Source organism: Chlorocebus sabaeus, chromosome 16, assembly GCF_047675955.1.
Source record: "Chlorocebus sabaeus isolate Y175 chromosome 16, mChlSab1.0.hap1, whole genome shotgun sequence".
Classification (NCBI taxonomy): Eukaryota; Metazoa; Chordata; class Mammalia; order Primates; family Cercopithecidae; genus Chlorocebus; species Chlorocebus sabaeus.
This window is the reverse complement of record NC_132919.1, coordinates 19118776-19145109: the sequence shown is the minus strand read 5'-3', so window position 1 is coordinate 19145109 and position 26334 is coordinate 19118776. Positions and strand designations below refer to the sequence as shown.

General features: G+C 46.9%; 1 protein-coding gene across 5 annotated transcripts in view; it reads right to left on the bottom strand.

Moving 5' to 3' along the window:
- Positions 1-1902: 1902 nt before the first annotated feature.
- SLC47A1 (solute carrier family 47 member 1) overlaps positions 1903-26334 on the bottom strand; it is a 47308-nt gene continuing 22876 nt past the window's right edge. For 4 of the 5 annotated variants that reach the window (XM_008010614.3, XM_073004756.1, XM_073004757.1 and 1 more), the window contains 8 exons: positions 26199-26266; positions 21338-21446; positions 21141-21216; positions 15379-15448; positions 15004-15136; positions 10633-10727; positions 9343-9421; positions 1903-3600 (listed from right to left, as the gene is read on the bottom strand). In XM_008010614.3, the coding sequence (XP_008008805.1) occupies positions 3374-3600; positions 9343-9421; positions 10633-10727; positions 15004-15136; positions 15379-15448; positions 21141-21216; positions 21338-21446; positions 26199-26266 (857 nt within the window). In that variant the 3' untranslated portion in view covers positions 1903-3373. The remainder of the gene's footprint in view (positions 3601-9342; positions 9422-10632; positions 10728-15003; positions 15137-15378; positions 15449-21140; positions 21217-21337; positions 21447-26198; positions 26267-26334) is intronic. The other variant, XM_008010619.3, reaches the window with a different exon arrangement.

Below are 26334 nucleotides of genomic sequence, written 5' to 3'. Positions count from 1 at the left end.
TTTTTTTTTTTTGAGACGGAGTCTCCTTCTGTTACCCAGGCTGGAGTGCAGTGGCAAAGTTCCAGCTCACTGCAACCTCAGGCCCCTGGGTTCAAGCGGTTTTCGTGCCTCAGCCTCCCGAATGGCTGGGATTACAGGTGCGTGCCACCACACCCGGCTAATTATTGTATTTTTAGTAGAGAGGGGGGTTTTGCCACATTGGCCAGGCTGGTCTCGAACTCCTGACCTCAGGTGATCCGCCCGCTTCGGCCTCCCAAAGTGCTGGCTGGGATTACAGGCGTTAGCCACCGCGGCCGTCCTTGTGTGTTTGATTTTGAAACAGGGTCTTGCTCTCTTGCCAAGGCTGGAGTGCAGTGGTTCGATCTCAGCTCACTGCAACCTCCATCTCCTGGGCTCAAGCGATCCTCCTCTCTCAGTCTCCCGAGTAGCTAAGACCACAGGGGGTGCCACTACGCCGGGATAATTTTTGTATTTTTAGTAGATTTTTGTATTTTTAGTAGAGACGGGGTCTTGCTATGCTGCCCAGGCTGGTCTCGAACTCCAGAGCTCAAGCGATCCTCCCACCTGGGCTTCCCAAAGCTCTGGGATTACCGTCGTGAGCCACAGCGCCCAGGGACACCGCTCAAATCCTAAACCTTGGCCGCCCGTTAGCTCCTACAGGGGCGAAATCAGGCACCCACCGTGATGGCGAGCGTGACAGCGTCCAGCTCGACCTTGCCCAGATGTCCACAGAAGATGGAGCTGACGAGGCTGATGAGAAGGATGATCAACTGAGCAAGAAACTGCGGAGGCGCAGAAAGCAAGGCGCGTGCACAGCCACCCCCCTTCCTGGAAGCCCGCGCCCACCCCCGCGCTGCGGCTGCTCCGGAGGCGTCGCGCTGGGCGCGGGGCCGCCGCACTCACCACGGGACCCGCCAGCGCCGCCAGCTCGGCCGCCTCCCACTGCAGGTCCGGGGCAGCGCGCCCCGCAGGCCCCGCAGGCGGTCGCGCCATCCGAGGGCCGGGCCGCTATGGGGGCCAGTCCTTGGCGGCGGCGGGGAGTGGCTGGCGACGGCGCGGGCGCGGGACTGCAGCGCGGGGGAAGGGGGTCGGAGGACGGCTCGGCCCCACCCAGCCCGGACCCGGACGGGCTCCAGACGTCCAGTGCAATGATGCCGCCCGCAGAACCCAGCGGGAGGGGACCGGGAGGGCCCTTGGGAGCTGATGAAAGGGGCTCGGGGAAGGGGTCCCTGCAGGGGAGGACCCCTCGTGTGCTTTTGGATGACACGGGTTTTTATCGGGAGAGTTTGTGGGTCACGTTGGAAGAGCAAAATGCCTAGAGAGTGGGCAGACAGGACGCAGCTGGTGATTCCATCCTCTCCCGCGGAATACGGGTCTAGCGCTTTCTGGCATGCTCCTCCTGGCCTGGGCTTGCTGTGGGTTCAGGTGTTTCCGGGAGAGGAGGGGTCCGGTCTCGCAGACACCCCAGCCTCCCTGCTCCTGGCGTGGGGCCAGCGGCTATTTGTGGCTGTTGATTGAAGGAAACTCCTCTCATCCCCGGGGGGTCCCTGCCCTACCTGGCAAGGGGAAGGCAGGGAGTCCTGTGCGAGGGGAATGGAGACAGGGTTCGAGAGTTCCTGACGAGGAGCTGGGAAGGGGCCTCTGCAGTGTCTGCCCCCTGCCCCCAGGCCCAACCCCGAGGGCCACAGTGCAAGCCTTTATCTGCCTTCGTGGAGATTGGGCCTCGTGGCCCAAGAACAAGGCACTGAGGGTAGAGATACCTTAAGGTGGCCCCAACCAAAATCAGCACTTGGGTTTTTTACTCAAAGCGGGTAACTTTTCTGATTTTGTTATTTCAGGAAAAGGCCATGCCTAGAGCATTATATCCATCCTAGCACTAAGTCGAACATGTACAGGCAAATCTCCATTTAATGCTTTATTTGGGAAGAAAGAATTGCAGTTCAGGGCATCCATGTAGACCAGGTGGTCCTTGGTATGTCGGAACAACACAGAAGGCTGGAGGTTTTATCAAAAGAAATGTCAGTATAGCTCTTTGAGAAAGTTTATTGGCACCGGGAAGGGTCCTGGGAGCTGGCAAGCTACAACTGGTGAGCAACCGGGCAGGCGAAATTATTCCTAGAGCTTCAGCAAGTTATCTCAGCAGTTATGGATAAAGCTGGTCTCAGCTTACAGCAGGCAGTTTCACCAGCTGGATGTGCAGAGAATTACATTACTAGATTAATGTTATATGCCTGGGGTGCTTTTATCCCTGGCTTCTTGACTTTTAATTGGGTGTGATAAGAATAACTTAATTTGGTGTAATCCACTTTCACAGCACTGAGCATACTTAGTATGTACGGAGGCTTGCTGAATTATCGGTGCATACCCCGCCCCAGGAAGGTTAATGAAGTAGGATTACTACTTAAGCTAAGACCTTTATTAAAATTTTGTCCTCTGGCCAGGCGTGGTGGTTCATGCCTATAATCCCAACACTTTGCAAGGGCAAGGTGGAAGGATCGCTTGATCCCAGGAATTCAAGACCAGCCTGGGAAACAAAGGGTAGACCCCGTCTCTACAAAAAATAAAAAATTAGCTAGGCGTGGTGGCACACGCCTGTGGTCTCAGCTACTCAGGAGGCTGAGATGCGAGGATCACTTGAGCCCTGGAGGTTGAGGCTGCAGTAGGTCATGCACACACCCCTACCAGGAATTATCCGTTCTTGTTTGGATTTCCACAGCTCCAAAGATTTCCCAACTGTTTTTCAGTGCCAACAGTGCCTAGATCTAGACCTCAAATGAAGATTAACAAATGCCAGCTGGGCATGGTGGCACACCCCTGAAGTCTCAGCTACTCTGGTGGTTGACACAGGAGGATTGCTTGAAGCCCAGGAGTTTGAGGCTGCAGTGAGCTATGATCGCACCACTGTACTCCAGCCTGTGTGACAGAGCAAGACTTCCGTCTATTTAAAAAAAAAAAAAAAAAACAAATACCATTTGCCCAGTGAATAGTAATCTAAGGCCCAAGGAAAGATATATTGTAAAATATATTTCACATAATTCAGGCAGTATGAATTCTTAAGCACTGAGTTTATGGGTTTGTGTCTAAAAAAATAGCAAAGCCATCGGCCAATGCAGTCAGCACATTGGTCCTTGGTTCAGATAGTGGTGAATTACATTACTCATGTCATCTTTCAGACAGTGTCTTGGGCCACAATATAGCTTTTAACCTTAGTTGCTTTTTCTTTTTTTAGAGAAATGTATCTTTGCATTCCCAACCCTCAGAATCCATGGGTACACCTGAATGACATTAACTCAAAGTAAATTGTCACTGGTGGGCCTGGCAATTGTGTGTAAGCTCAAAAGCATCACTTGACCTGACTTTCTTTCCTGCCACGTCACTGAATTCTGACATAGAATCTCACTAAAATCCCCACCAGCAAGATTAAGAAGGCCCCCAGGAGCAGAAGCCCTCGCCGCAGCACCAGCTGTGTCCTGGACAACTTAGCACTGTCCTGTGGATGTTCCGGCAAAGGTTCTTCTTGGCGCATCTGCTGATCCAACTGAGTCTCGCCTGTCTTCCCAACATCGTTCATTAAAATTCCTTCATGGTTTTCAGGGCACCCTGGGAGGAAAAAGGACCTTAGCAGCTTAAAAGGGATTTTTTTTTTTTCATTTGTATAAAGGGCTATGTATAAAAGGAATACGTGCTAGTAGCTGAGAGAAAGTTAATTCAGGACGCTATTGCTACAGTGAATAAATAAAAGAAATCCTATCCCAGAGTGCCTCTCCACTCACTCCTTCACAAACACCGACGATCCTACCGGGGCTGGCTTGGGTGCTCCAGGGAGCACTCTCCCAAGAGCTAGAGAAATAAGGTAGCCCTCTCCATTAAACTTCACAGGGAAGCCCTCTCCATTAAAATTCACAGGGAAGCCCTCTCCATTAAAATTCACAGGGATTACAGGCATGATGGCTCTTGCCTGTAATCCCAGCAGTTTGGGAGGCTGAGGCAGGCAGATCACCTGAGGTCGGGAGTTAGAGACCAGCCTAACCAATATGGAGAAACCCCGTCTCTACTAAAAATAGAAAATTAGCCGGGCATGGTGGCGCATGCCTGTAATCCCAGCTATTTGGGAGGCTGAGGCAGTGAGGCAGGAGAATCGCTTGAACCCAGGAGGCGGAGGTTGCAGTGAGCCAAGATGGTGCCATTGCACTCTAGCCTGGGCAACGAGAGCAAAACTCCATCTCCAAAAAAAAAAAAAAAAAAAAAAAAAAAAGATTCACAGGGGAAATTTTCAAGGAGCCAACACCAATTTATTTATTTATTTATTTATTTATTTATTTATTTATTTATTTATTTTTGAGAGGGAGTCTCGCTCGGTCGCCCTGGCTGGAGTGCAGTGGCCGGATCTCGGCTCACTGCAAGCTCCGCCTCCCGGGTTTACGCCATTCTCCTGCCTCAGACTCCCGAGTAGCTGGGACTACAGGCGCCCGCCACCTCGCCCGGCTAGTTTTTTGTGTTTTTTAGTAGAGACGGGGTTTCACCGTGTTAGCCACGATGGTCTCGATCTCCTGACCTCGTGATCCGCCCGTCTCGGCCTCCCAAAGTGCTGGGATTACAGGCTTGAGCCACCGCACCCGGCCGCCAACACCAATTTAATAAGCATTTCAGAACAAAACACAAGGAGAAACAACCTAAGAAATAATTCAAGGCTGGGTGTGATGGCTCACGCCTGTAATTCCAACACTTTGGGAGGCTGAGGTGGGAGGATCCCTTGAGCCCAGAAGCTCAAGACCAGCCTGGGCAACATAGTGATACCTCATCTCTATAAACAAAATCTTCACTGGGCATGATGGCGCATGCCTATAGTCCCAACTACTTGGGAGGCAGAGGTGGGAGCCCAGGAGTTCGAGGCTGCAGTGAGCTATGATTGTAATACTGCAGTCCAGCCTGAGTGACCGAGAGAGACCTAGTGTCCAAAAAAAAAAAGAAAGGAAGAAAGAATACAAGGCTATTCACAGAATGGGAGAAAGATGTGACCGTTCACATCAAAGGGCCTACTAAGTATTGAAGGAGTGCAGGGAATTTCACCCCAAGATATGGCTCCCTCCTATAATGAGTATTTTAAATTAAAAACTCCTTAGAGATCAACAGGCCTTGAAAGAGATATTTCCCCCTCCTACATAAAAGCCAGACAAACCCACCAAGAAGAACGATTGCCAGATCTTTCACAAAATAATGCCAGTCTCTCAGGTTCATTCGACTTCCAAAGAGAACCAGTCTCTCCACCCTGCCCCCAATCCATTCATTCTGCCAAATATCCATTCATTTTCCCTAGTAATCATTTACTATCCCTCAACAGAAGCACCAAATGCCCCATCTCCTCTCTCCCCTCTGAAAGTTGGTTATATGCGTGTTGGGCCTCACTGCGTGGTTGGGTAATCACTGTGATTCTTCCCTTGTGCATGGTTAAATACATTTGTATGTCTTTTATTGATCGGCCTTATTGTAAGTTGATTTTTCAGTGAACCATCGGAGGGCAAGGGGAAAGCTTCTCCTTCACAGTTTCAAGCAGATAATGACTCACATCTAGACTTAGTGTCAAGACACTTCAGAACAGTCAGAGTAATAGGCCAGGCCTGGTGGTTCACACCTGTAATCCCAACACTTCGAGAGGCTAAAGCAGGAGGATTACTTGAATCCAGAAGTTCAAGACCAACATGGGCTGCAAAGCAAGACCTGGTCTCTACAAAAATATTAAAGGGTTAGCTGAGCATAGTGGCACGCACCTGTAATCCTAGCTACTCAGGAGGCTAAAATGGGAGGACTGCTTGAGTCCAGGAGTTTGAGACTGCAGTGAGCTGTAATTGCACCACTGCGCTCTAGCCTGGGTGACAGAACAAGACCCTATCTCAAAAAAAAAAAAAAACCAAAAAAAAAAGGAATAATAATAAGAAAATATCCTAAAATGAAGGCAGATTACATAATGGCACAAGAATAAGCTTGGCCATCCCACTTCCTAATGAGCATAAGTGGATGAATGTTAGGAATGTAGCAATATCCTCAGAGTTCTGAAAGAAAATCATTTTGGGCCGGGTGCAGTGGCTCACGCCTCTAATCCCAGCACTTTGGGAGGCTGAGACAGGCAGATCGCTTGAGCCCAGGAGGTCAAGGCTGCAGTGAACCATGATCGCACCACTGCACTCCAGCCTGGGTAACAGAGAGAAAGAGAGAAAAAGGGAGGGAGGGAGGGAGGGAGGGAAGGAAAGAAGGAAGGAAGGAAGGAAGGAAGGAAGGAAGGAAGGAAGGAAGGAAGGAAGGAAGGAAGGAAGGAAGGAAGGAAGGAAGGAAGGAAGGAAGATAGGAAGATAGGAAGGAAAATAGGAAGGAAAATAGGAAGGAAAATAGGAAGGAAGGAAGGAGAGAGAGAAAAAAAGAAAATCATTTTGAACAGAGTCATATGAGCTCACTCTTAACAAAATGCTTTCCCTGGTCAGGCAGTCCTGGGTGCTTCTCAACCCCAGTAGGGGTAGTATGAAGTAAGTGCCATTGTTAGGCCGGGTGCAGTGGCTCACGCCTGTAATCCCTGAAATCCCAGCACTCATGCCTCATGCCTGGAATCCCTGGAATCCCAGCACTCATACCTCTAATCCTAGCACTTTGGGAGGCTGAGCCAGGTGGATCACTTGAGGTGAGGAGTTCAAGAAAAGTCTGGCCAACATGGTGAAACCCGGTTTCTGCTAAAAATACAAAAATTAGCCGGGCGTGGTGGCACATGCCTGTAATCCCAGCTACTCGGGAGGCTGAGGCAGGAGAATCACTTAAACCTGGGAGGTAGAGGTTGCAGTGAGAAGCCACTAAACTCCAGCCTGGCAACGCAGTGAGACTCGTCTCAAAAAAAACAACAACAACAGAGGTAAGTGCTATTGTCAGGCAGATTTCACAAATCAGGAAAACTGCTAAGATGGTGGAAAACATCGACCAACCCTTCCCTGAAGATCATTGTAGAATCTGAATAAAACAAATTCAATATCATCTTGAAGGCATCAGAATGCAAACAATGTAATGAAGAGTCACCAGGGCAAGGTCCAGGGGATAAAGGAAACCCAGAGGGGCCGCCCAGCCTCTAGGGCTGCCTCGGATCAGAGTTTCATTCAGATCAGAGAGATTAGAGGATGCAGGTCAGAGACAGCTACATCCAGATCACGTGACGGAGACACTGATCAGGGCTTTGAGGACTTGGGTACCTACCAAGAATCAGGCTCTGGCAAGCCTTCTGTATTTGAGGTTAGAACCCCAAAGGGCTGCATCCAAGACTTAAGGATGAACCACTCTGGGTGCGGTGGCTCATGTCTATAATCCCAGCACTTTGGGGGGCCAAGGAGGGCAGATCACTTGTGGTCAGGAGTTCGAGACCAGCCTGACCAACATGGTGACACCTCACATCCACTAAAAATACAAAAATTAGCCAGGTGTGGTGGCACGTGCCTATAACCGCAGCTACTCAGGAAGCTGAGGCAGGAGAATTGCTTGAACCCGGGAGGCGGAGCTTGCCGTGAGCAGAGATCACGCCACTGCACTCTAGCCTGGGCGACAGAGCAAGACTCCGTCTCAAAAAAATAAAAAAAGCATGAACCAGAAGAAGTAAACCAAGCCTCACGCCAGCTGCAGCACACCTTCAGGTCGGCTGGATGCTCCAGAAAGCTCCATTTCCAAGATTGCCCTAGACTGCTGGTCACCCTCAGTGTCCAAAAGAAGCAAAAGAAAATCCTCTCTGAAGATAAATAGACAACATTCTTTCAGGCTCAAGTTACTTCTATGAACAATTTTCTTTTTTTTTTTTTTTTGAGACGGAGTCTCGCTCTGTCGCCCAGGCTGGAGTGCAATGGCGCAATCTCGGCTCACTGCAAGCTCCGCCTCCCGGGTTCACGCCATTCTCCTGCCTCAGCCTCCCGAGTAGCTGGGACTACAGGCGCCCGCCACTGCGCCCGGCTAATTTTTTCTATTTTTAGTAGAGACGGGGTTTCACCATGGTCTCGATCTCCTGACCTTGTGATCCGCCCGCCTCGGCCTCCCAAAGTGCTGGGATTACAGGCATGAGCCACCGTGCCCGGCCGAACAATTTTCAAATATAAAGTCTGGAACATAATCAGAGATGACCAGGTCAGGTGTGGTGGCTCATGCCTGTAATCCCACTGCTTTGGGAGGCCAAGGCAGGAGGATCGCTTGAGCCCAAGATGTAGAGGCTGCAGTGAGCTACCATCGTACCATTGCACACCAGCCTGGGCAACAGGGTGAGACCCTCTCTCTATTTAAAAAGACTTTTTAAATTTTTTAAATTTTATTTATTTATTTATTTATTTATTTATTTATTTATTTATTTATTTTTTTGAGACGGAGTCTTGCTCTGTCGCCCAGGCTGGAGTGCAGTGGCCGGATCTCAGCTCACTGCAAGCTCCGCCTCCCGGGTTTACGCCATTCTCCTGCCTCAGCCTCCCGAGTAGCTGGGACCACAGGCGCCTGCCACCTCGCCCGGCTAATTTTTTGTATTTTTAGTAGAGACGGGGTTTCACCATGTTAGCCAGGATGGTCTCGATCTCCTGACCTTGTGATCCGCCCACCTCGGCCTCCCAAAGTGCTGGGATTACAGGCGTGAGCCACTGTGCCCGGCCTAATTTTTTTTTATTTTAAAAAATTAATTTAAAAATAAATTAAAATCAAAGATAACCAGACACACAGCACAGGAGCCTAGACAACATGAATGAAAACTGGCAGAAACAACACAATTGACCATTGACTGCATATCAGACAGTCTATGAAATCAAAGGGTTTAAATGATAAAAGAGCAAGGATTACTGGGAGTGGATGGCTAACTGCCTAATGGGCCAGGAATTGGGGGGGGGGGATTACTTAACTGACTGAAGAAAACCATAACCACATTTGCATGGTGTGCATCACAAGCAAAGGTCCAAGCAAACAACCTGTTTAAAGTCCACAAGTGTCTGCCCGATGAACAGCAGGGACCCCATTAAAACAAACAAATGTCAGTTTCCAAGCTATGGCAGAAGCACAGTATCTCCAAGTGTTGGAAATGCCTGGAAAGTGCTTGCAGAAATTAGGGGAGGCACTGGGGAGCTTTCAGTCATCTGTAGAACAGTCTACTAATGTGTGGAATTAAAGTAAATAAACTTGAAGTCAGTTTACCTTGAATTGGTTGTTACTTGACTTTATCATGTGTTTCTGAAACACTATTGCCCTACATAAATGAAAGTTCATAGCAGCAAATCTAGCTGTGTCTCACGAACAGCCCCCACAGTCCCACCTAGACAGCCCTGTCCAAGGGCTGAGGGAGTCATATCATACCTGGGTGAAACGGGTCCTGAGGGAGAGCGGAATTCCCACTCCGAGCCACGTCTGCTTTCAAATTGGCGTGTACCTGAGCCTGGAAAATGAAACTCAGTCAGTCCTTCAGGCGTCACGATGGTGTTAATAAGGTATTTTACTTGACCACCTAGTTTAGGAAAAGCCAAGCCATTTTCCTTAATAGGCATGTACAGCTGAAGCTCCTCTTATTCACAGGTCATCTTTCATAAAGATTGAAATGGGACCAGGCTCAGTGCTCACGCCAGTTATCCCAGCACTTTGGGGGGCTGAGGAGGGAGGATTGCTTGAGCCCAGGAAATCAAGGCCAGCCTGTGCAACACAGCAAGACCCCATCTCAACTAAAAAATTTAAAACAAAAAACAAAAAAAACCCAGCCAGGCATGGTGGCGTATGTCTGTATTCCCAACTACTCGGGAGGCTGAGACAGGAGGATCACTTGAGCCCAGGAGGTTAAGACTCCAGCGAGCTGTGATCCTGCCACTGTAGTCCAGGCTGGGTGACAGAGTGAGAGCCTGTCTCTCAAGAAAAAGGAAACAGAAAAGGTTGAAATGGGGTTCATGAGAGGGAAGGTGGCATGGGAACAGTACAAGGTGAGGGAGACAGGGACAAGAGAGGGACCAAGATCATTTGGAACTCTCCCTTCTTTTTATTTTATCTCTTTTTTCTTTTTTAAAATTTTTTATTTGTAGAGACAGGGTCTCGCTCCATCACCCAGGCTGGGGTGCAGTGGTGCAATCACAGCTCACCGCAGCCTCGAACTCTTGGGCTCAAGCGATCCTCCTGCCTCAGCCTCCTGAATAGCTGGGACTACAGGCATAAGCCACCGTACCTCGACTCATCTCATTTTTCTACCACCTATTTCTAGACCTCACACTGACCCTAGAAAGTTGAAGGGAAGGATGCACACGAGCATCTTAACCAAACATTTGGTAATCATAAAAACAACATCAGGATGACTTTGATGCATCGCGCCTTTCTCTCCAGTTCTAATTCTTGTCCTGAAATCGGATTTTCCTGCACAAGCGTGGCAGCCTGGCATGGGAGACAAGGAAGAAAGGAGGCCCCTGTTTTTCTGGGAATGGATAAAGCCGGGGTCATCTGGCCCTTCACATCTGAACTGTCTAGTTAAAACAACAAGAAAAATAGTATTTGTGAGATAAGAATAAAGAAAACGAGAAAAGAACTTTCCAAGAGAAAAAAGGGAGAGCCAGATCAGACCCTGTTTTTCTAGGAGAGGAACCTTTACCGGGACAGAATGAACATAGTTACCTGCTGACACGCTTTTTTCCAATTTAGCTGAATAATAAAGCCTAGAAAACACACAGCTTGAAAGACTGTACAGATGATGATCCCTGACCACAGACCTAGAAATAGAAATATTTAATAGAAGTTAATTCCATAGAAAGCCGGCTGCCCCTGGGGAGTATGTTTTGTCTATCTCACTTCTATCAGCCATACTTAATATCTGCTTTCATGGCTGAGGTGGAGCCCACAGTGGGCCAGAGACCTCTACCCTGCTCCTCCTCGGGCTTCCAGAAGGTTCCAGAAGGTGCTGGAAAGCCCAGTACTCCCTGAGGCCACCCCCAAAAGGGCCATCTCTTTTGGTTCAGGATTTCGGAACAAATATTCAGAGGATATTTTTGGCCTTACTGATTATGACGCTTGAATATTAAGAAAAATGCCAGTTACAAGGAAATTAAAACTTCCCAGGACTAACTACTTCTGCCCTAATTCCCTCAAAAAAGGGGACTAACATAAAAAAAAAAAAAAAAAAAAAAAAAAAAGCAGAAATCACTAGCCATATAAATTACTAATGCTCTCTCCCTCAGAGTTCCTGCCAGACCTTGGACCTTAACTTGCTTCCGACACAGACTTTGCTGGAAGCTCCCAGAGCAGGGCTGGGCACCCAGAGATGACTGGAGAACACCAAAGGCAGGCCAGGTGGGAACGGATGGCAGGAAAAGCCCTGTGGATCTCAAGGCACCACACAGGGCACAGAGGGAGACCCCAGGTGAGGAGCGTTTTTTGGTCAATAGTAAACTAATGGAAGAACAAAAAGCTTCAACAATAACCAAAAGGCAAGGGCCTGACCGTAATAAAAACAGACCTATGCCTCACAACGTGCAGCATCCTGCCCAAGAACCCACCCCCTATCTACAGTAAACCCAGGAAGCCAGCCTTCCCTAAATCAGGCTCGCAGGAAGCAAGATTGCCTCTGGTGACAATCCAGGAAGCTAACCAGTAACTTCTGTAACGATTGGCCCCAGATGGCCAGGACTTGATTAGCAACTGACAGCTTCCCTAATTTTGGTCTGCACTTCCAACTTAGAACCAACCAGAGAAAGTGAAATACATCCCCCCTAACCAATCACATGAGGCCCATTTCTAGTCAGCTACCTCCAGCATCCCTCAGATCAACAACCTCCACTCAGGGCACACCTGCAGCCTCCCCTTTTATCCACGGTGACGCTTTCCCACTCCTTTGCCTGCCTTTGAGTCTCTGCCCAAATGCAAGGGGTGGCGGCCAACACCCTTGCTGAGAATACGCAGCCTTTGCTGGTCTTGCTTGGTTGGTCCTGGTTGATTTCCACAGCTGTCCAGATCTATGTAAGGGTTAAGGTGGCTAGTCTGGGTTCCTGGTTTATGGATTTGGTACAGGGTTTATAGCTCTGTTTTCTTGGTACCAATCACATTTTCAGGTATGACCAGCCTGCCCTTTTGTTTGTTTGTTTGTTTGCTTTTTAGAGGCAGGGTCTTGCTCTGCTGCCCAGGCTGGAGAGCAGTGGCATGACCACAGCTCACTGCAGCCTCCAACTCCTGGAATCAAGTGATCCTCCCGCCTTGGCCTCCCAAAGCACTAGGATTATAGGTATGAGTCACTGCGCCCAGCCTAGCCTCCTCTTAGAATAGTATAGTTGGTGCCACCTGCTAGTCCTATAAAAAATTAGTAAATGCAAGCTCCTGGCTTCCACTTACAAATCCAGTGTTCTCAGTACATAGAAACTACAAGCTCACCCGAACCATCTTAAACAGGAAATAACCAGCTACCTCCAGCTATAATCTGAAAGTTATGAATTAGATTTCCAATAATTTTAGCATACATCATTTGAAAGATTTCTATTTGACCCAACCTAGGAGCCCAACGTAGGATGGTTATTAGAATTTCACGGGCAAGGTCCAGGAATTTACATATTTACAACGTCTCCCAGGGACTCTGAGGGTCATTATGATTTCCTGGGGTTGCTTCTGAGAACCTGCAGAATTCTGATGCTCTCCTAGACACCTTGTGTAGGTATACTGCATACCATACCAGAGGAGATACAATACTCAAAACCAATTCATACCACACTTTCTTCTAATAGGTGGGTGGAGGGATTGAGTACGGTCGTCTCATAGAGCCCCCACATCTACCATTTCTTTTCAGTGATTCTCAACTTCCTCTTCTACTTTGCACAATTAGTTATGCTTTTTTTTTTTTTTTTTTTTTTTTAGATAAAGTCTCACTCTGTCGCCCAGGCTGGAGTGCAGTGGTGCCATCTTGGCTCACTGCAGCCTCCGCTTCCCAGGTTCAAGCAATTCTTGTGCCTCAGCCTCCCAAATAACTGGGACTACAGGCGCACACCACCACACCTGGCTAATTTTTGTACTTTTAGTAGAGACGGGGTTTCACCATGTTGCCCAGGTTGGTCTCGAACTCCTAACCTCCAGTGAACCGCCCACCTCAGCCTCCCAAAGTGCTGGAATTACAGGCATGAGCCACTGTGCCTGGCCTAGATATATTTTGTTAAATGAATAGGTGAGCCAAGGACAGCACTTGGGATATAGATGGATTTATATTTCCAAGCAGGTTCCTCATGCCTGTAATCCCAGATACTTGGGAGGCAAAAGTGGGAGGATCACTTGAGTCAAGGAGTTTGAGACCAGCCTGGGCAACATAGCAAGACCCCATCTGTAAAAAATGAAACAAGGGAATAAAGTAGATTCCTCTTCTGAAAAAGTTGAACTCACAGAAGTACAGAGTAGAATGATGGTTACCAGGGACTGGTGGCAAGGAGGGGAGGGTGTGGGAACAGGGACTTGTTAAGGTACAAAGTTTCTGATAGACAGGAAGAATAAGTTTTGAGATCAATTGCACACCAAGGTGACTAGTCAATGTACTGTACATTTCAAATTAACTAGGTAAATTTCAAACATCTCACCATTAAAAAAAGTGGTGATAAGTATGTTAATTAGCTTGATCTAATTGTTCCACATTCTATACATATATCAAAAATACCACACTGTACCCCATAAATGCAAACAATTATAATTTGTCAATTTAAAACTTAAAAGATATAATATAAAAAAGAGAATTTAAAGTATTTCCTTAATATTTTATACTGATTGCATGTTGCAATAATATTTTAGATATATTGTGTTACATAAAATACATTACTTTAAAAATAAAAATAAATTAAGATTCCTATAATATTTGTATTAGCTAGGCAATGGCAAATCCAAAACATGAATCATACCAGAAACTCAGCTAAATAATTTTCTGCACTATCATGCAAGCCCAATGAACTTTGCATTGGCAATTCTATTCTTTGAACAACTCCTGTATTTTTAATTAAAATATTATTGAACTTGAGAAAAATGTGCCACATAAAGGAACATACTGAACTGGAAGTTCCCTGTAGCTATCAATTGACTTCTCACCACCTCTGAGCCTGCCAAGTACAGATGGATCAAAACAAGCCTCGCTTTAAGTCAGTCACTACTCACCCCAAAGATAAATGTCCAGGTTTTCATATCATCATTTATTAACTGCCAATGTATTTCAAATTATTATTTTAGAAATCAAAGCTGGGCAGTCATTTATTTCTGTACTTTTTAAAACGATTAGCTCTGGTAATTTCAGATGCTGTGGATTAAGTTTTTTCTTCCAAATGTGGGAAGGTGCTCAAGTTCACCCTCTTCCTTCTGTGCTGTTCACACCGACCACGTGTATGGCCTTGTGAGGAGACCTACAGGCACAGAGCTAAGGCTGTGCAAGGAGGGAGGTGGAGGCTGCGGAGTGCAATGAGGGTGATGAGAAGGGCACTGGCCACCCGTTGCCCTCCAAGGATCCAGCCACGCTGCTTGGTGAACACACGGGGCGCTGTTCTAGGATGCACAGGGCCACTGTGAGTGCTGACCCTGCGGCACCCCACGCAAGCAGGACAGACCACCTACGATGGCCTCAGCCCTGCAGAGTCACCCACAGGGGATCACACGCTGTCTCCAAAGAACAGCATGGAACATGCAAAAGGGAAGCTTCTGAATGCTTCTTCAGCATTTCCTACTGTCGCCTCCTTTAGAGAAGTGAGGGCTGGATGATTCAGGAGAGGAGGTGAGTAGAAAGGGCATCCGTGCTCAAGTGTGTCAGCATGGAAGATCGCCCGCAGGGGTGCGAGGGGCAGGACAATGTAGCCTTGGGGCCCTGGCTAGAGTTGGAGGCCACCTCCTGAACGCCCGCTACGCTCTCTAACAAGACACAGAATGGACGTCGGTGAGTTCCCGAGTTTCAGAGGTGAGCCTCAGTCAAAGGCCTGTGTGCTCTGACAGTCATTTCCTGGACTGGTGAGCAGCTAAGCCCTGCCTGCAGAGGTTAGAGCTTACCCATCACTCCAAGTTTGGTTGCAAACATCAGCGTGATCCCGATGGGGAGGCCAACCACGTAGTACCCAACAGTATTCACAATGGCTCCAACCTTCTGATTTCCACTCCCCCTCAGAACGCCACCGCTTGTGCACTGCAGGCAGAGAGCATTCCATCAGCCGGCGCTCCTGAAACACTCCCATCTCGTGGGCACTTCATTTCTGTGGGACTCGGACGCTAAAACCCATAAGGTGACAGTATCCTTCTAAACAAAATGTGATAACAATATTCAATCTTCCTACCTACCCTGACCTGTCCTCTCAGCTGAAATTTACCACCATCAGAAGAAATCCATAGATCACAACAGGGCTTAGGGAACTACTACATAACACTTACAGCAAGAGCTTCGAAGAGGTGGGAAACAGCATAAATTGGAACCACCTGAGCCACCAGATTAATGATGTCTCTGTTAGGAAAAAGAAACCACATGGTGATTAGGAGACAAAGTGGAGAAAGAAGTATATAGCTTTCTGGCTGGGCGCAGTGGCTCATGCCTGTAATCTCAGCACTTTGGGAGACTGAGACGGGAGGATCACCTGAGGTCAGGAGTTTGAGACCAGCCTGGCCAACATGGCGAAACTCCGTATCTACTAAAAATATAAAATTAGCCAGGCCTGGTGGCAGATACCTGTAATCCCAGCTACTCGGGAGGCTGAGGCAGGAGAATCACTTGAACCCAGGAGGCGGAGGTTGCAGTGAGCTGAGATCGCACCACTGCACTTCAGCCTGGATGACAGAGTGAGACTGTCTCAAAAATAAAAAAAAAAAAAGGATATAGCTTTCTGCATTTTACAAACATGCACATACATTGAGGCCAGCAGCCTAGTCAGGGACAGTTCTCCTGTTGCTGGGCCCATGGAGGAAACTAACTGCACATTTTATCTCACGACTTTTAGAAAAAAATATGCAGCACCACATCCTTGTCTTCAGGAGATATGTTCCAAGACCCCCAGTGGATGCCTGAAATCGCAGAGAGGACTGAACCCTAAATACATTGTTTTCCTTATACACACACACCTATGATAATGTTAATTTATAAATTGGGCACAGTAAGAGAGTAACAACAGTAGTAATAAAGTAGGCCACAACCACATGCCGGCATCACTACTTTTGTGCTTTGGGGCTGTTACTAGCACTGTGATACCAACAAACAGTCCATCTGAAATAACTAGCAGGTGGAAAGCACGCACAGCGTGGAGACGTTGGACAAAGGGATGATTTCATGCCCCAGGTGGATGTGAGATTTCCTCCTAATACTCCTAACGGCATGCAATTGAAAACTTATGAATTGTTTATTTCTGGAATTTTCCACTTAAGATTTTCAGGGGCCGGTCACGGTGGCTCACGCCTGTAATCCCAGCACTTTGGGAGGCCGAGGTGGGTGGATCACAAGGTCAGGAGATTGAGACCACCCTGACTAACACAGTGAAACCCCGTCTCTACTAAAAATATAAAAATTAGCCAGCTGTGGTGGCGGGCGCCTGTAGTCCCAGCTGCTCGGGAGGCTGAGGCAGGAGAATGGCATGAACCTGGGAGGCAGAGCTTGTAGTGAGCCAAGATCATGCCACTGCACTCCAGCCTGGGCGACAGAGCGAGACTCCGTCTCAAAAAAAAAAAAAAAAAAAAAAAAAGATTTTCAGACCAAAATTGACTGCAGGTGACTAAACCTTGGAAAGCAAAACCAAGGATAGAGGGGCTACTGCAAAGTCCATGTGGTCAGTATAGACAAATCAAGTGATTTGACGACACCCCTCCCCCATTCCCCACCAGCTGGAAAAAAGTTTGGCTGGGGACAGTAGCACGCATCTATCATCCCAGCAAGTTTGGATGCTATGATCATCCCTCTTTTAAGATGATGCCACAGGCCAAGTCTGACTGTGTCTCTTAGTAAACCTGAGTGAAGCGCTACAGAGTAAAAATTAAGTTCCCTCTATGGAACGAAGGTTGGTAAAGGCCATAGATATATTCTGTAGAATTATCCTTGGTTCCTAGAAATGGCACCCCTAAAGCTAGAGACTTGGATTCTAACTCCTACACATGAAGGGAGATGAGAAAAATGCTGCCCTGACCTGTGGAAGCAAGAAATCCACAACACCCTTGGAGTGAGTTTGGTCACTCCAATCTAGAACCTGGAAGACTGTCTGCCAATAAATGCTTGTTTAATTACTAAATAAGAAATCCAGCACTGGGCTGGGCACGGTGGCTCACGCCTGTAATCCCAGCACTTCAGGAGGTCAAGGCGGGTGGATCACCTGAGGTCACGAGTTCGAGACCAGCCTGACCAACATGGAGAAATCCCATCTCTACTAAAAATACAAAATTCGCAGGTGTGGTGGTGCACGCCTGTAATCCCAGCTACTCGGGAGGCTGAGGCAGGAGAATCGCTTGAAACCAGGAGGCAGAGACTGCGGTGAGCCAAGATCGCACCGTTGCACTCCAGCCTGGGCAACAAGAGCAAAACTCCGTCTCAAAAATAAAAAAAGAAATCCAGCACTGAACAAGATGATCACTTCTTCCTCACCAAAAAGGACAGAAATATAATTATTTTATTCAAATTTTATTTTCGGAATAGGTAACATGCATGTGGTCAAAAAACGGTACAATATGAACAAGATAGTAAGCAAAGTCTTACGACTGCAATGCACTTCCAGTTTGCCCCAGTACTAGCCCTTCCTCCTCCAGGTAACAATTCTTAGCACGTTCCATGTTTGTGTAGTGTCTATGAAAATATAAGCAAATACAAATGTATGTTCTTAATTTTCCTTTCTATATTCTATCATTTCACATGCAGCATTCTCTATATGATGTTCTGCACCTTGCTTTTTCCTGAGATATTATATTCACTTTTTTTTTTGAGACAGGGTCTCACTGTCACCCAGGCTGGAGTGGAGTAGTACAGTCATGGCTCACTGCAGCCTCAACCTCTCAGGCTCAAGTGATCCTCCCACCTCAGCCTCTTGAGTAGCCAGGACTACAGGTGCACACCACCATGCCCAGCTAAATTTTATTTTTTGTAGAGATGGGGGTTTCACCATGTTGTCCAGGCTGGTCTCGAACTCCTGGGCTCAAGTGATCCTTTTGCCTCAGTCTCCCAAAGTGTTGGGATTACAGGCATGAGCCACTGTGCCTGGCCTATATTCACTTTTATATTTCACCAAAATATATTCTTTTCAATGTGCTGCTAAATTCTAATTATATTTTTATTTTGGATTTTTAGATTGGTATTAATACATAAGAATGATCTGTGATTTTCTTTTTTATGTGCAAACTTTCGCAGATTTTGGCACCAATGTTATATTTGCTTCATAAACAGAATGCGAAGTTTTCCTTTTCCTGTGCTCTGGGAAATTCTGTTTGATCTGTGTTTGCAATTCCCTGTGTTTTGAAGATTTGATAAAATCATCCTTTGGAACCTTCTGGGATTGTGCTTTTTGACATTTTAAAATAGCTTTCTCTTATTTCTTACCAGGAAATCAGTTTATTTAGACCTTCTATCTTTTCTAGGGTATATCCTGATCAATTATTTCCCTAGAAAATTATCTGTTTATTCCAGGTTTTTAGATTTCCTTGGAAAAAGTCATGCAAAGTAGTCTCTTAGGATTTTAAAAAACGATCGTGGTCAGTAGTAACGTCCCCCTTTCTTTGTTAGAGGTGCCATTTCCCGCCCCCCTGTGATTAAGTTAGGTAGAGGTTGAGCTCTTTCACCGATTTTACCAGATTGGGTCGGATCCTGGTCACCTTCCAAGTAATTTGATTGTTGAGTTTCTGATGTTTCCTCGTCTCATCAGTTCTATAGCTTGTGGGCCTCTTGGTTTTTCATTCTTTTCCTGTGCTCTATGGTTTCCCAAGTGGACAGATTCAGAGTCCAGTGTCTACCATATTCCTTCTGAAACCATCTGTCTATCCTGGTCCTCATAAAGGTCATCCTGATTCCCTTTGTGAAAAAAGCCAACTACTTACCGTCACCTTCCCCATTCATTCTGAGTGAGGGAGCTATAAACATCTTTTTATTTGTTTGTTTGTTTGAGACAGAATCTCACTCTGTTGCCCAGGCTGGAGTGCAGTGGTGCAATCTCAGCTCACTGCACCCTCCACCTCCCAGGTTCAAGTGATTCTCCTGCCTCCGCCTCCTGAGTAGCTGGGATTGCAGGTGTGCCTCACCACACCTGGCTATTTTTTTTTTTTTTTTGTATTTTTAGTAGAAACAGGGTTTCCCCATGTTGACCAGCTGGTCTTGAACTCCTGAACTCAGGCAATCCATCCGCCTCTGCCTCCTAAAGTGTTGGGATTACAGGAGTGAGCCACCGTGCCTGGCCTAAACATCTTATTTCCCCGTAACAAAATAGCTGAAGCTGAAAAATGAAAACCAACGATCTGAAGTCAAAAGTCAAATGTGTGAAGAATAAACCATGAAATTAGTTCCGTCCACTCCACCAGCTTTCTGAATCCAGGAAGGCAAAGTTCATTTGCATCTTGTAACTGCTGACAAAGGTGTCCCAAATAAGAAGTATCCCCATAAAGTTTCTACAAAATCCGAATGTACACACTAGCATCCCTGATGAAGGAAAGAAATTCTGCAGAGCAGAAGGGACTTATCCAAGAATTCTTCAGTAATCAATCTGACTATGTGACTTTTGAGACAGCTCACTGGTGAGATTTTAACTTCAATTCAGTTGGACAAACATATTATGCAACTACTACAAACCAGGCAGTTTGGCTGATACTAAGAAACCAAGAGGATTCTTATCATTGGAAACAAAATAATTAACTGAAAATGGAATTCATCTACTAAAAAGGGCTTTCCACTTTTAAAATACATGACCAGCAGAAGCATAAAATCATCACCAATGCCCATTAAGTTGGCATTGTAGATTATAAATCAGTTCCTACATGTAGTATGTTCTTCCCAAGTAACATCAGTGGAGCCTCTGATCTTGCAAATGATTCAGACATCCCTGCTGCAACAACCACAGGCGGCCCCTCTGTGATAGCATCTATCCAACTTAACCATTTCTTTTTTAAATTTTTGAGATGGAGTCTCACTCTTGTCACCTAGGCTGGAGTGCAGTGGCACGATCTCAGCTCACTGCAACCTCTGCCTGCCAGGTTCCACTGATTCTCCTGCCTCAGCCTCCCAAGTAGCTGGGATTACAGGCGTGTGCCACCATGCACAGCTAATTTTTTTTTTTTTTTTTTTTTTTTTTGAGACGGAGTCTTGCTCTGTAGCCAGGGCTGGACTGCAGTGGCGGGATCTCAGCTCACTGCAAGCTCCGCCTCCCGAGTTTACGCCATTCTCCTGCCTCAGCCTCCGGAGTAGCTGGGACTACAGGCGCCCGCCACCTCGCCCGGCTAGTTTTTTGTATTTTTAGTAGAGACGGGGTTTCACCGTGTTAGCCAGGATGGTCTCGATCTCCTGACCTCGTGATCCGCCCGTCTCGGCCTCCCAAAGTGCTGGGATTACAGGCTTGAGCCACCGCGCCCGGCCTAATTTTTGTATTTTTAGTGGAGATGGGGGTTTCACCATGTTGCCCAGGCTAGTCTCGAACTCCTGACCTCAGGTGATCTGCCCACCTTGACCTTCCAAAGTGCAAGGATTACAGGCGTGAACCACTGTGCCTGGCCTCTTTTTAAAAAACATTCCTAGTTTTAAAAAACTTTTTCTGCTGGCACCTTGCTCTTGGAGGAACCATTTCTGTTTTTCTTTTTTTTGAGACAGAGTCTTGCTTTGTTGCCCAGGCTGGAGTGCAGTGGCACAATCTCGGCTCACTGCAACCTCTGCCTCCTGGTGGGCTTAAGCGATTCTCCAGCCTCAGCCTCCCAAGTAGCTGGGATTACAGGTGTCTGCCACCACACACGGCTAATTTTTGTATTTTTAGTAGAGATGGGGTTTTGCCATGTTGGCCAGGCTGGCCTCGAACTCCTGACCTCAGGTGATCCCAAAGTGCTGGGATTACAGGCGTGAGTGGCATGTTTTCTTTTTACTGATAATGATTTCAAACAGCAATGTTTCTGAACAGCCTGATTTTACAGAACAAAATTTCTCAACGAACCATTTCTTTATCACAGATTTCACATTTCAAGAAAATACTAGCACTCACCGGTCGGTAGTGAAAATGTACCCCACAAAATCCTTACAGCTTAACAGCAGGACACTGAAGGCTACAGCAAAGAGCACTGAGGGTAAAAACGGCAGAAGAAACAACACGGTGAGCAAGAATATCCACAGGAAGTGGGGGAGCCTGGGCTTTGCATGGAGAGACTGCACCAAGAGCCTCGGGTAAAGGGGTCTCAGCACCTGTGATTAGTAGGGAAACGGTGGAGGACTTCCGTGCCTGCTCCATGTCTCCAGCACCCAGAGCGTTTCCTACCCGGACACTGGCAGCCACGCTGAAGCCTGCAGGGACCTAAAATGAAAAGGAAACCTGCAACAACGAATCTGCAGAGTGAGAACACGTGCACAGCAGCAGCCTCAAGTCTCACACCTGGTGGGAAAACTTGGTCCTGAAAGTTTTGAAAAGACTGATTTGCAACATCCCCTTTGTCTAGCTGGGAGCTCCCATGCTACTGTGGAAACCGAACCCCAGGTTAGGATGCTTAGCACAAACTGGGCTTTGCTGCAGAGCTTCCAACCTCTACAACACGAGGGTGCTGCACAACCATGTTCCTCCTCTGGGTGTGGGAGATGGACTGACTCACCAGGAGCCCAGGTTTGTGTTTTTTTATTGTTGTTGTTGTTGTTTGTTTTTTTTTTTTTAATAGGACAGAGGCCAGGCGCGGTGGCTCATGCCTGTAATCCCAGCATTTTGGGTGGCCGAGGCGGGCGGATCACTTGCGGTCAGGCGTTTCAGACCAGCCTGGCCAACATGGTGAAACCCCGTCTGTACTAAAAAATACAAAACTGGCCGGGCGCGGTGGCTCAAGCCTGTAATCCCAGCACTTTGGGAGGCCGAGACGGGCGGATCATGAGGTCAGGAGATCGAGACCATCCTGGCTAACACGGTGAAACCCCGTCTCTACTAAAAAATACAAAAAAAACTAGCCGGGCGAGGTGGCGGGTGCCTGTAGTCCCAGCTGCTCGGGAGGCTGAGGCAGGAGAATGGTAAACCCGGGAGGCGGAGCTTGCAGTGAGCCGAGATCGCGCCACTGCACTCCAGCCTGGGCGACAGAGCGAGACCCGTCTCAAAAAAAAAAAAAAAAAAACTTAGCTGGGCATAGTGGCACACGCCTGTAATCCCAGCTACTCAGCAGGCTGAGGCAGGAGAATCGCCCGGGAGGCGGAGGTTGCAGTGAGCCGTGATAGTGCCACTACACTCCAGCCTGGGTGACAGAGTGAAACTCCATCTCTAAATAAATAAAATCAAATAGGGACAGGGTCTCATTGTGTCCCTCAGGCTGGAGTGCAGCGGCACAGTCATAGCTCACTACAGCCTCGACCTCCTGGGCTCAAACGATCCTGCATCCTCAACCTCTCAAGTATCTGGGATGGCAGGCATGTGCCACCACACACGGCACAGTGTCCATTCTGAAAGACTATCAAGGGATCCAGTTTACAAGACAGGACTGGCACTAAAGGAACTGCAGGGAAGAAACCCTGCATTGTGGTTAGGGGTCACAATTCTGAAGCCAGATGGCTATGGCTTGGGTTCAAATCCCAACACAGCCACTTTATCAGCTGCATCACCCTGAGCAAGTTACTTACCCTCTCTAAACCTCCAGAGTTTTGTTTTATCTGTAAAAGGAGTTGAATCGGCTGGGCGCGGTGGCTCACGTCTGTAATCCCAGTACTTTGGGAGGCCGAGGCGGGTAGATCACGAGGTCAGGAGATCGAGACCAGCCTGGCCAATATGGTGAAACCCCGTCTCTACTAAAAAATACAAAAAAATTAGCCGGTCGTGGTCGCGGGCGCCTGTAGTCCCAGCTACTCGGGAGGCTGAGGCAGGAGAATGGCGTGAACCCAGGAGGTGGAGCTTGCAGGGAGCCGAGATCGCGCCACTGCACTCTAGCCTGGGTGACAGAGTGAGACTCCATCTCAAAAAATAAAATAAAATAAAAAAGGAGTTTAATCATAGAACCTATCTCATTGGGCTATTGTGGGAACTTAATGAGTCCATACACGCCTAACTGCTTAGAAGCAGCATGTAGGAATTGCTCAATAAAGATTTACCATTACTATTATTTATATATAAAGTTACCACTTGAAAAATTAATATTAATAAGGAAAAAGGAGTCATCACTTGTTGAAACATGAACATTGCCTTAGGATCAGGATGACTAAGGACCAGCTTAAAGAAAATCTGATACACAGATTGAGGAATAAAAAAGTAATGGAAGACTGAGTCTTTGCCTATAAATTCATAAGCAGGACAAACATAGAGATCACCTGACAAATTATTTATTTATTACAAAGGGAAAGGCAGTAACTTGACAGGAGAAACCTGGCAGGCACCACCTTAACCAAGCAATCAAAGTTAATACTGGCAGGGTGCAATGGCTGTGCCTGTAATCCCAGCACTTTGGAAGGCCAAGGTGGAAGGACTGCTTGAGCCCAGGAGTTTGAGACCAGCCTATGCAACATAACAAGACCAAATTGTTTTAAAAAATTAGCTGGGAGTGGTGGTGCATGCCTGTAGTCTCAACTACTCAGGAGGCTGAAGTGGGAGGATTGCTTGAGCCCAGGAGGTCGGACTGTAGTAAGCCAAGATCAGGCCACTGTCACCAGCCTGGGTGACAGAGCAAGATGTTGTCTCAAAAAAACAAAACAAAACAAAACAAAAAAAAAAACACCACCACCAAGTAAAAAGGTAGTATCACCAACACTGTGACAGATCAACATTCTGTGTCTCCTGATATGGTGCACTAAGGAGGACACAGCATCACTCCTCTAGCTTTCCTGCCCAAAACGGACAATCTAAATTTACTTATAAGGAAACATCAGCTGCACCACACTGAGTGAACTTCTACAGATAATGGCCTATGTTCTTCAAAAATGCCAAGGTCAAGAAAGACAATGGAACAATGAAGATCTGTTCCAGATTAAAGGACACTAAAGATGCTAGGGGAAAATTAGTGATAAGGGACATTACCAGAACAACTGGTATTGTTTTGAATTGACTGTATTGATATTTTATTTGAACATGGACTATGTAGATAGACCAGACAGAATAAATGTGGCAAAACTGGTGAACCTGAGGAAAGGGCATACATCTTTCTTTTGATTGAGAAGAAATGTAAGTGTAAATTCTTACAAGCCTATTGGAAAGCATATGAAAACATATTCAAAAGACATAAAATCGTGCCTTTGTTTCTCTTTTACAAATCTTAAAGAAATAATCAGACAAGTGTATGAAGATATTTGTCCTAGGATGTTCCTTGAAGAGTTGTTAATATTGAAACATTGGAAATAAACTGTTCAACCATAGGAAATTGATTTTAAAAGTATATCACATATAGTAGAATCCTATGTACCATTAAGCATTTTGACTTAGAATTAGTTAATGAATTTACTCAAACATAAAATGTAAATAAAATACTAAAAGTGAAGTAAAAAATCTGTGTTAAAAAACTGCCAAGGATAGAAGAACAAAACAAAAAACAGGTCTGCGAGAGAATAATTCTTAAAGAAAACGGGAAATGTGTACTCTATGTACTTTTAAAACATAACCAATATCAGAGGGAAAAAAATCTAAGTGTTTTTTTTTGTTGTTGTTGTTGTTTTTTTTTTTTTTTTTTTTTTGAGACGGAGTCTCGCTCTGTCGCCCAGGCTGGAGTGCAGTGGCGCAATCTCGGCTCACTGCAAGCTCCGCCTCCCGGGTTCACACCATTCTCCTGCCTCAGCCTCCCGAGTAGCTGGGACTACAGGCGCCCGCCACTGCGCCCGGCTAATTTTTTCTATTTTTAGTAGAGACGGGGTTTCACCATGGTCTCGATCTCCTGACCTTGTGATCCGCCCACCTCGGCCTCTCAAAGTGCTGGGATTACAGGCGTGAGCCACCGCGCCCGGCCAAAAATCTAAGTGTTAATACTGCAAAAAATGCCAAGCACATCTGCTGGCTTGAGTTTCTCCCCACATTACAAACTCCCTTTCTGTTTTTTAATTTTACATTTCTAAAACGGTACTTGCTTCCTTCAGAATCTCCAGCTGATGTTTTCAGGAAAATAAAGTCAAAGAAAAGCCTCCTAACGACTGGTGTTCTCTATGATCAAAATTTCCTCCCCTTTAAGGCTGAATAATACTCCACAGTATGCGAAGAACCCATTTTGTTTACTCGCAGACACACAGGTTGCTTCCACCTTTTGTCTACTGTCAATAATGCTCCTGTGAACACAGTTAACAAACACCCCTTTAAGTCGGCTGCAGTGGCTCACGCCTGTAATCCCAACACTTTGGGAGGCCGAGGTAGGTGGATGGCCAGAGGTCACAAGTTCAAGACCAGCCTGACCAACACGGTGAAACCCTGTCTCTACTAAAAATACAAAAGTAGCTGGGCGTGGTGGCAGGCACCTGTAATCTCAGCTACTTGGGAGGCTGAGGCAGAAGAAATGCTTGAACCCAGGAGGTGGAGGTTGCAGTGAGCCAAAATCACGCCATTGCACTCCAGCCAGGGCAACAAGAGTGGGACTCCGTCTCAAAAAAAAAAAAAAAAAAAAAAAAAAAAAAAATCTCTTTAAGACCCTGCTTTCAGTTGTTTTGGGGATCTACCTAGGAGTAGCCACACTGTGTTTTCAGAGGCTTCAGAACCAGGCAGGAGCGGGAATAGTGACATAGGCAGCTTGATGTTTATGGTCATACACCCAGCCTCATCCCTCTGCTATGCCACCCACCTGGCCCCTCAAGGTATTTGTGCTGTGACAACTGAAAAAGATTCTAAAAGTATGGAAACAAAATCAAATCTTTCAAGGGAAGATTCAGCTGGGAGCTGCGTTAGGAGATGGAGAACCAGCAGATCATGTGCAGTTTCTCTCCAGCCCCGCTTAAGTTCCCAGGGAAGATCCAGCTGTAGCAGAGGTACCCTCCCAGGCTCAAGGATGGGATGTGACTTTTGTTCATCATTTCACAAATGATTCATGTACAAATGCCTGTGCTCATCCATGGACGCTTTCAGATACCCAGCAAGGAAAACGCCTGGCACCTCCCCACGACCGGCTCCCCTGCTTACCATGTACACAACGATGGCCAGCTCATACACGATGGACTGAGCTCCCAGCTCCACCATGCCGAGGATGCCTGGTGAAAAGAGACAGCTGTCGCCTTGCACCCAGACAGGGCCCCCGGGTTCCCACCAGTCCCCGTCA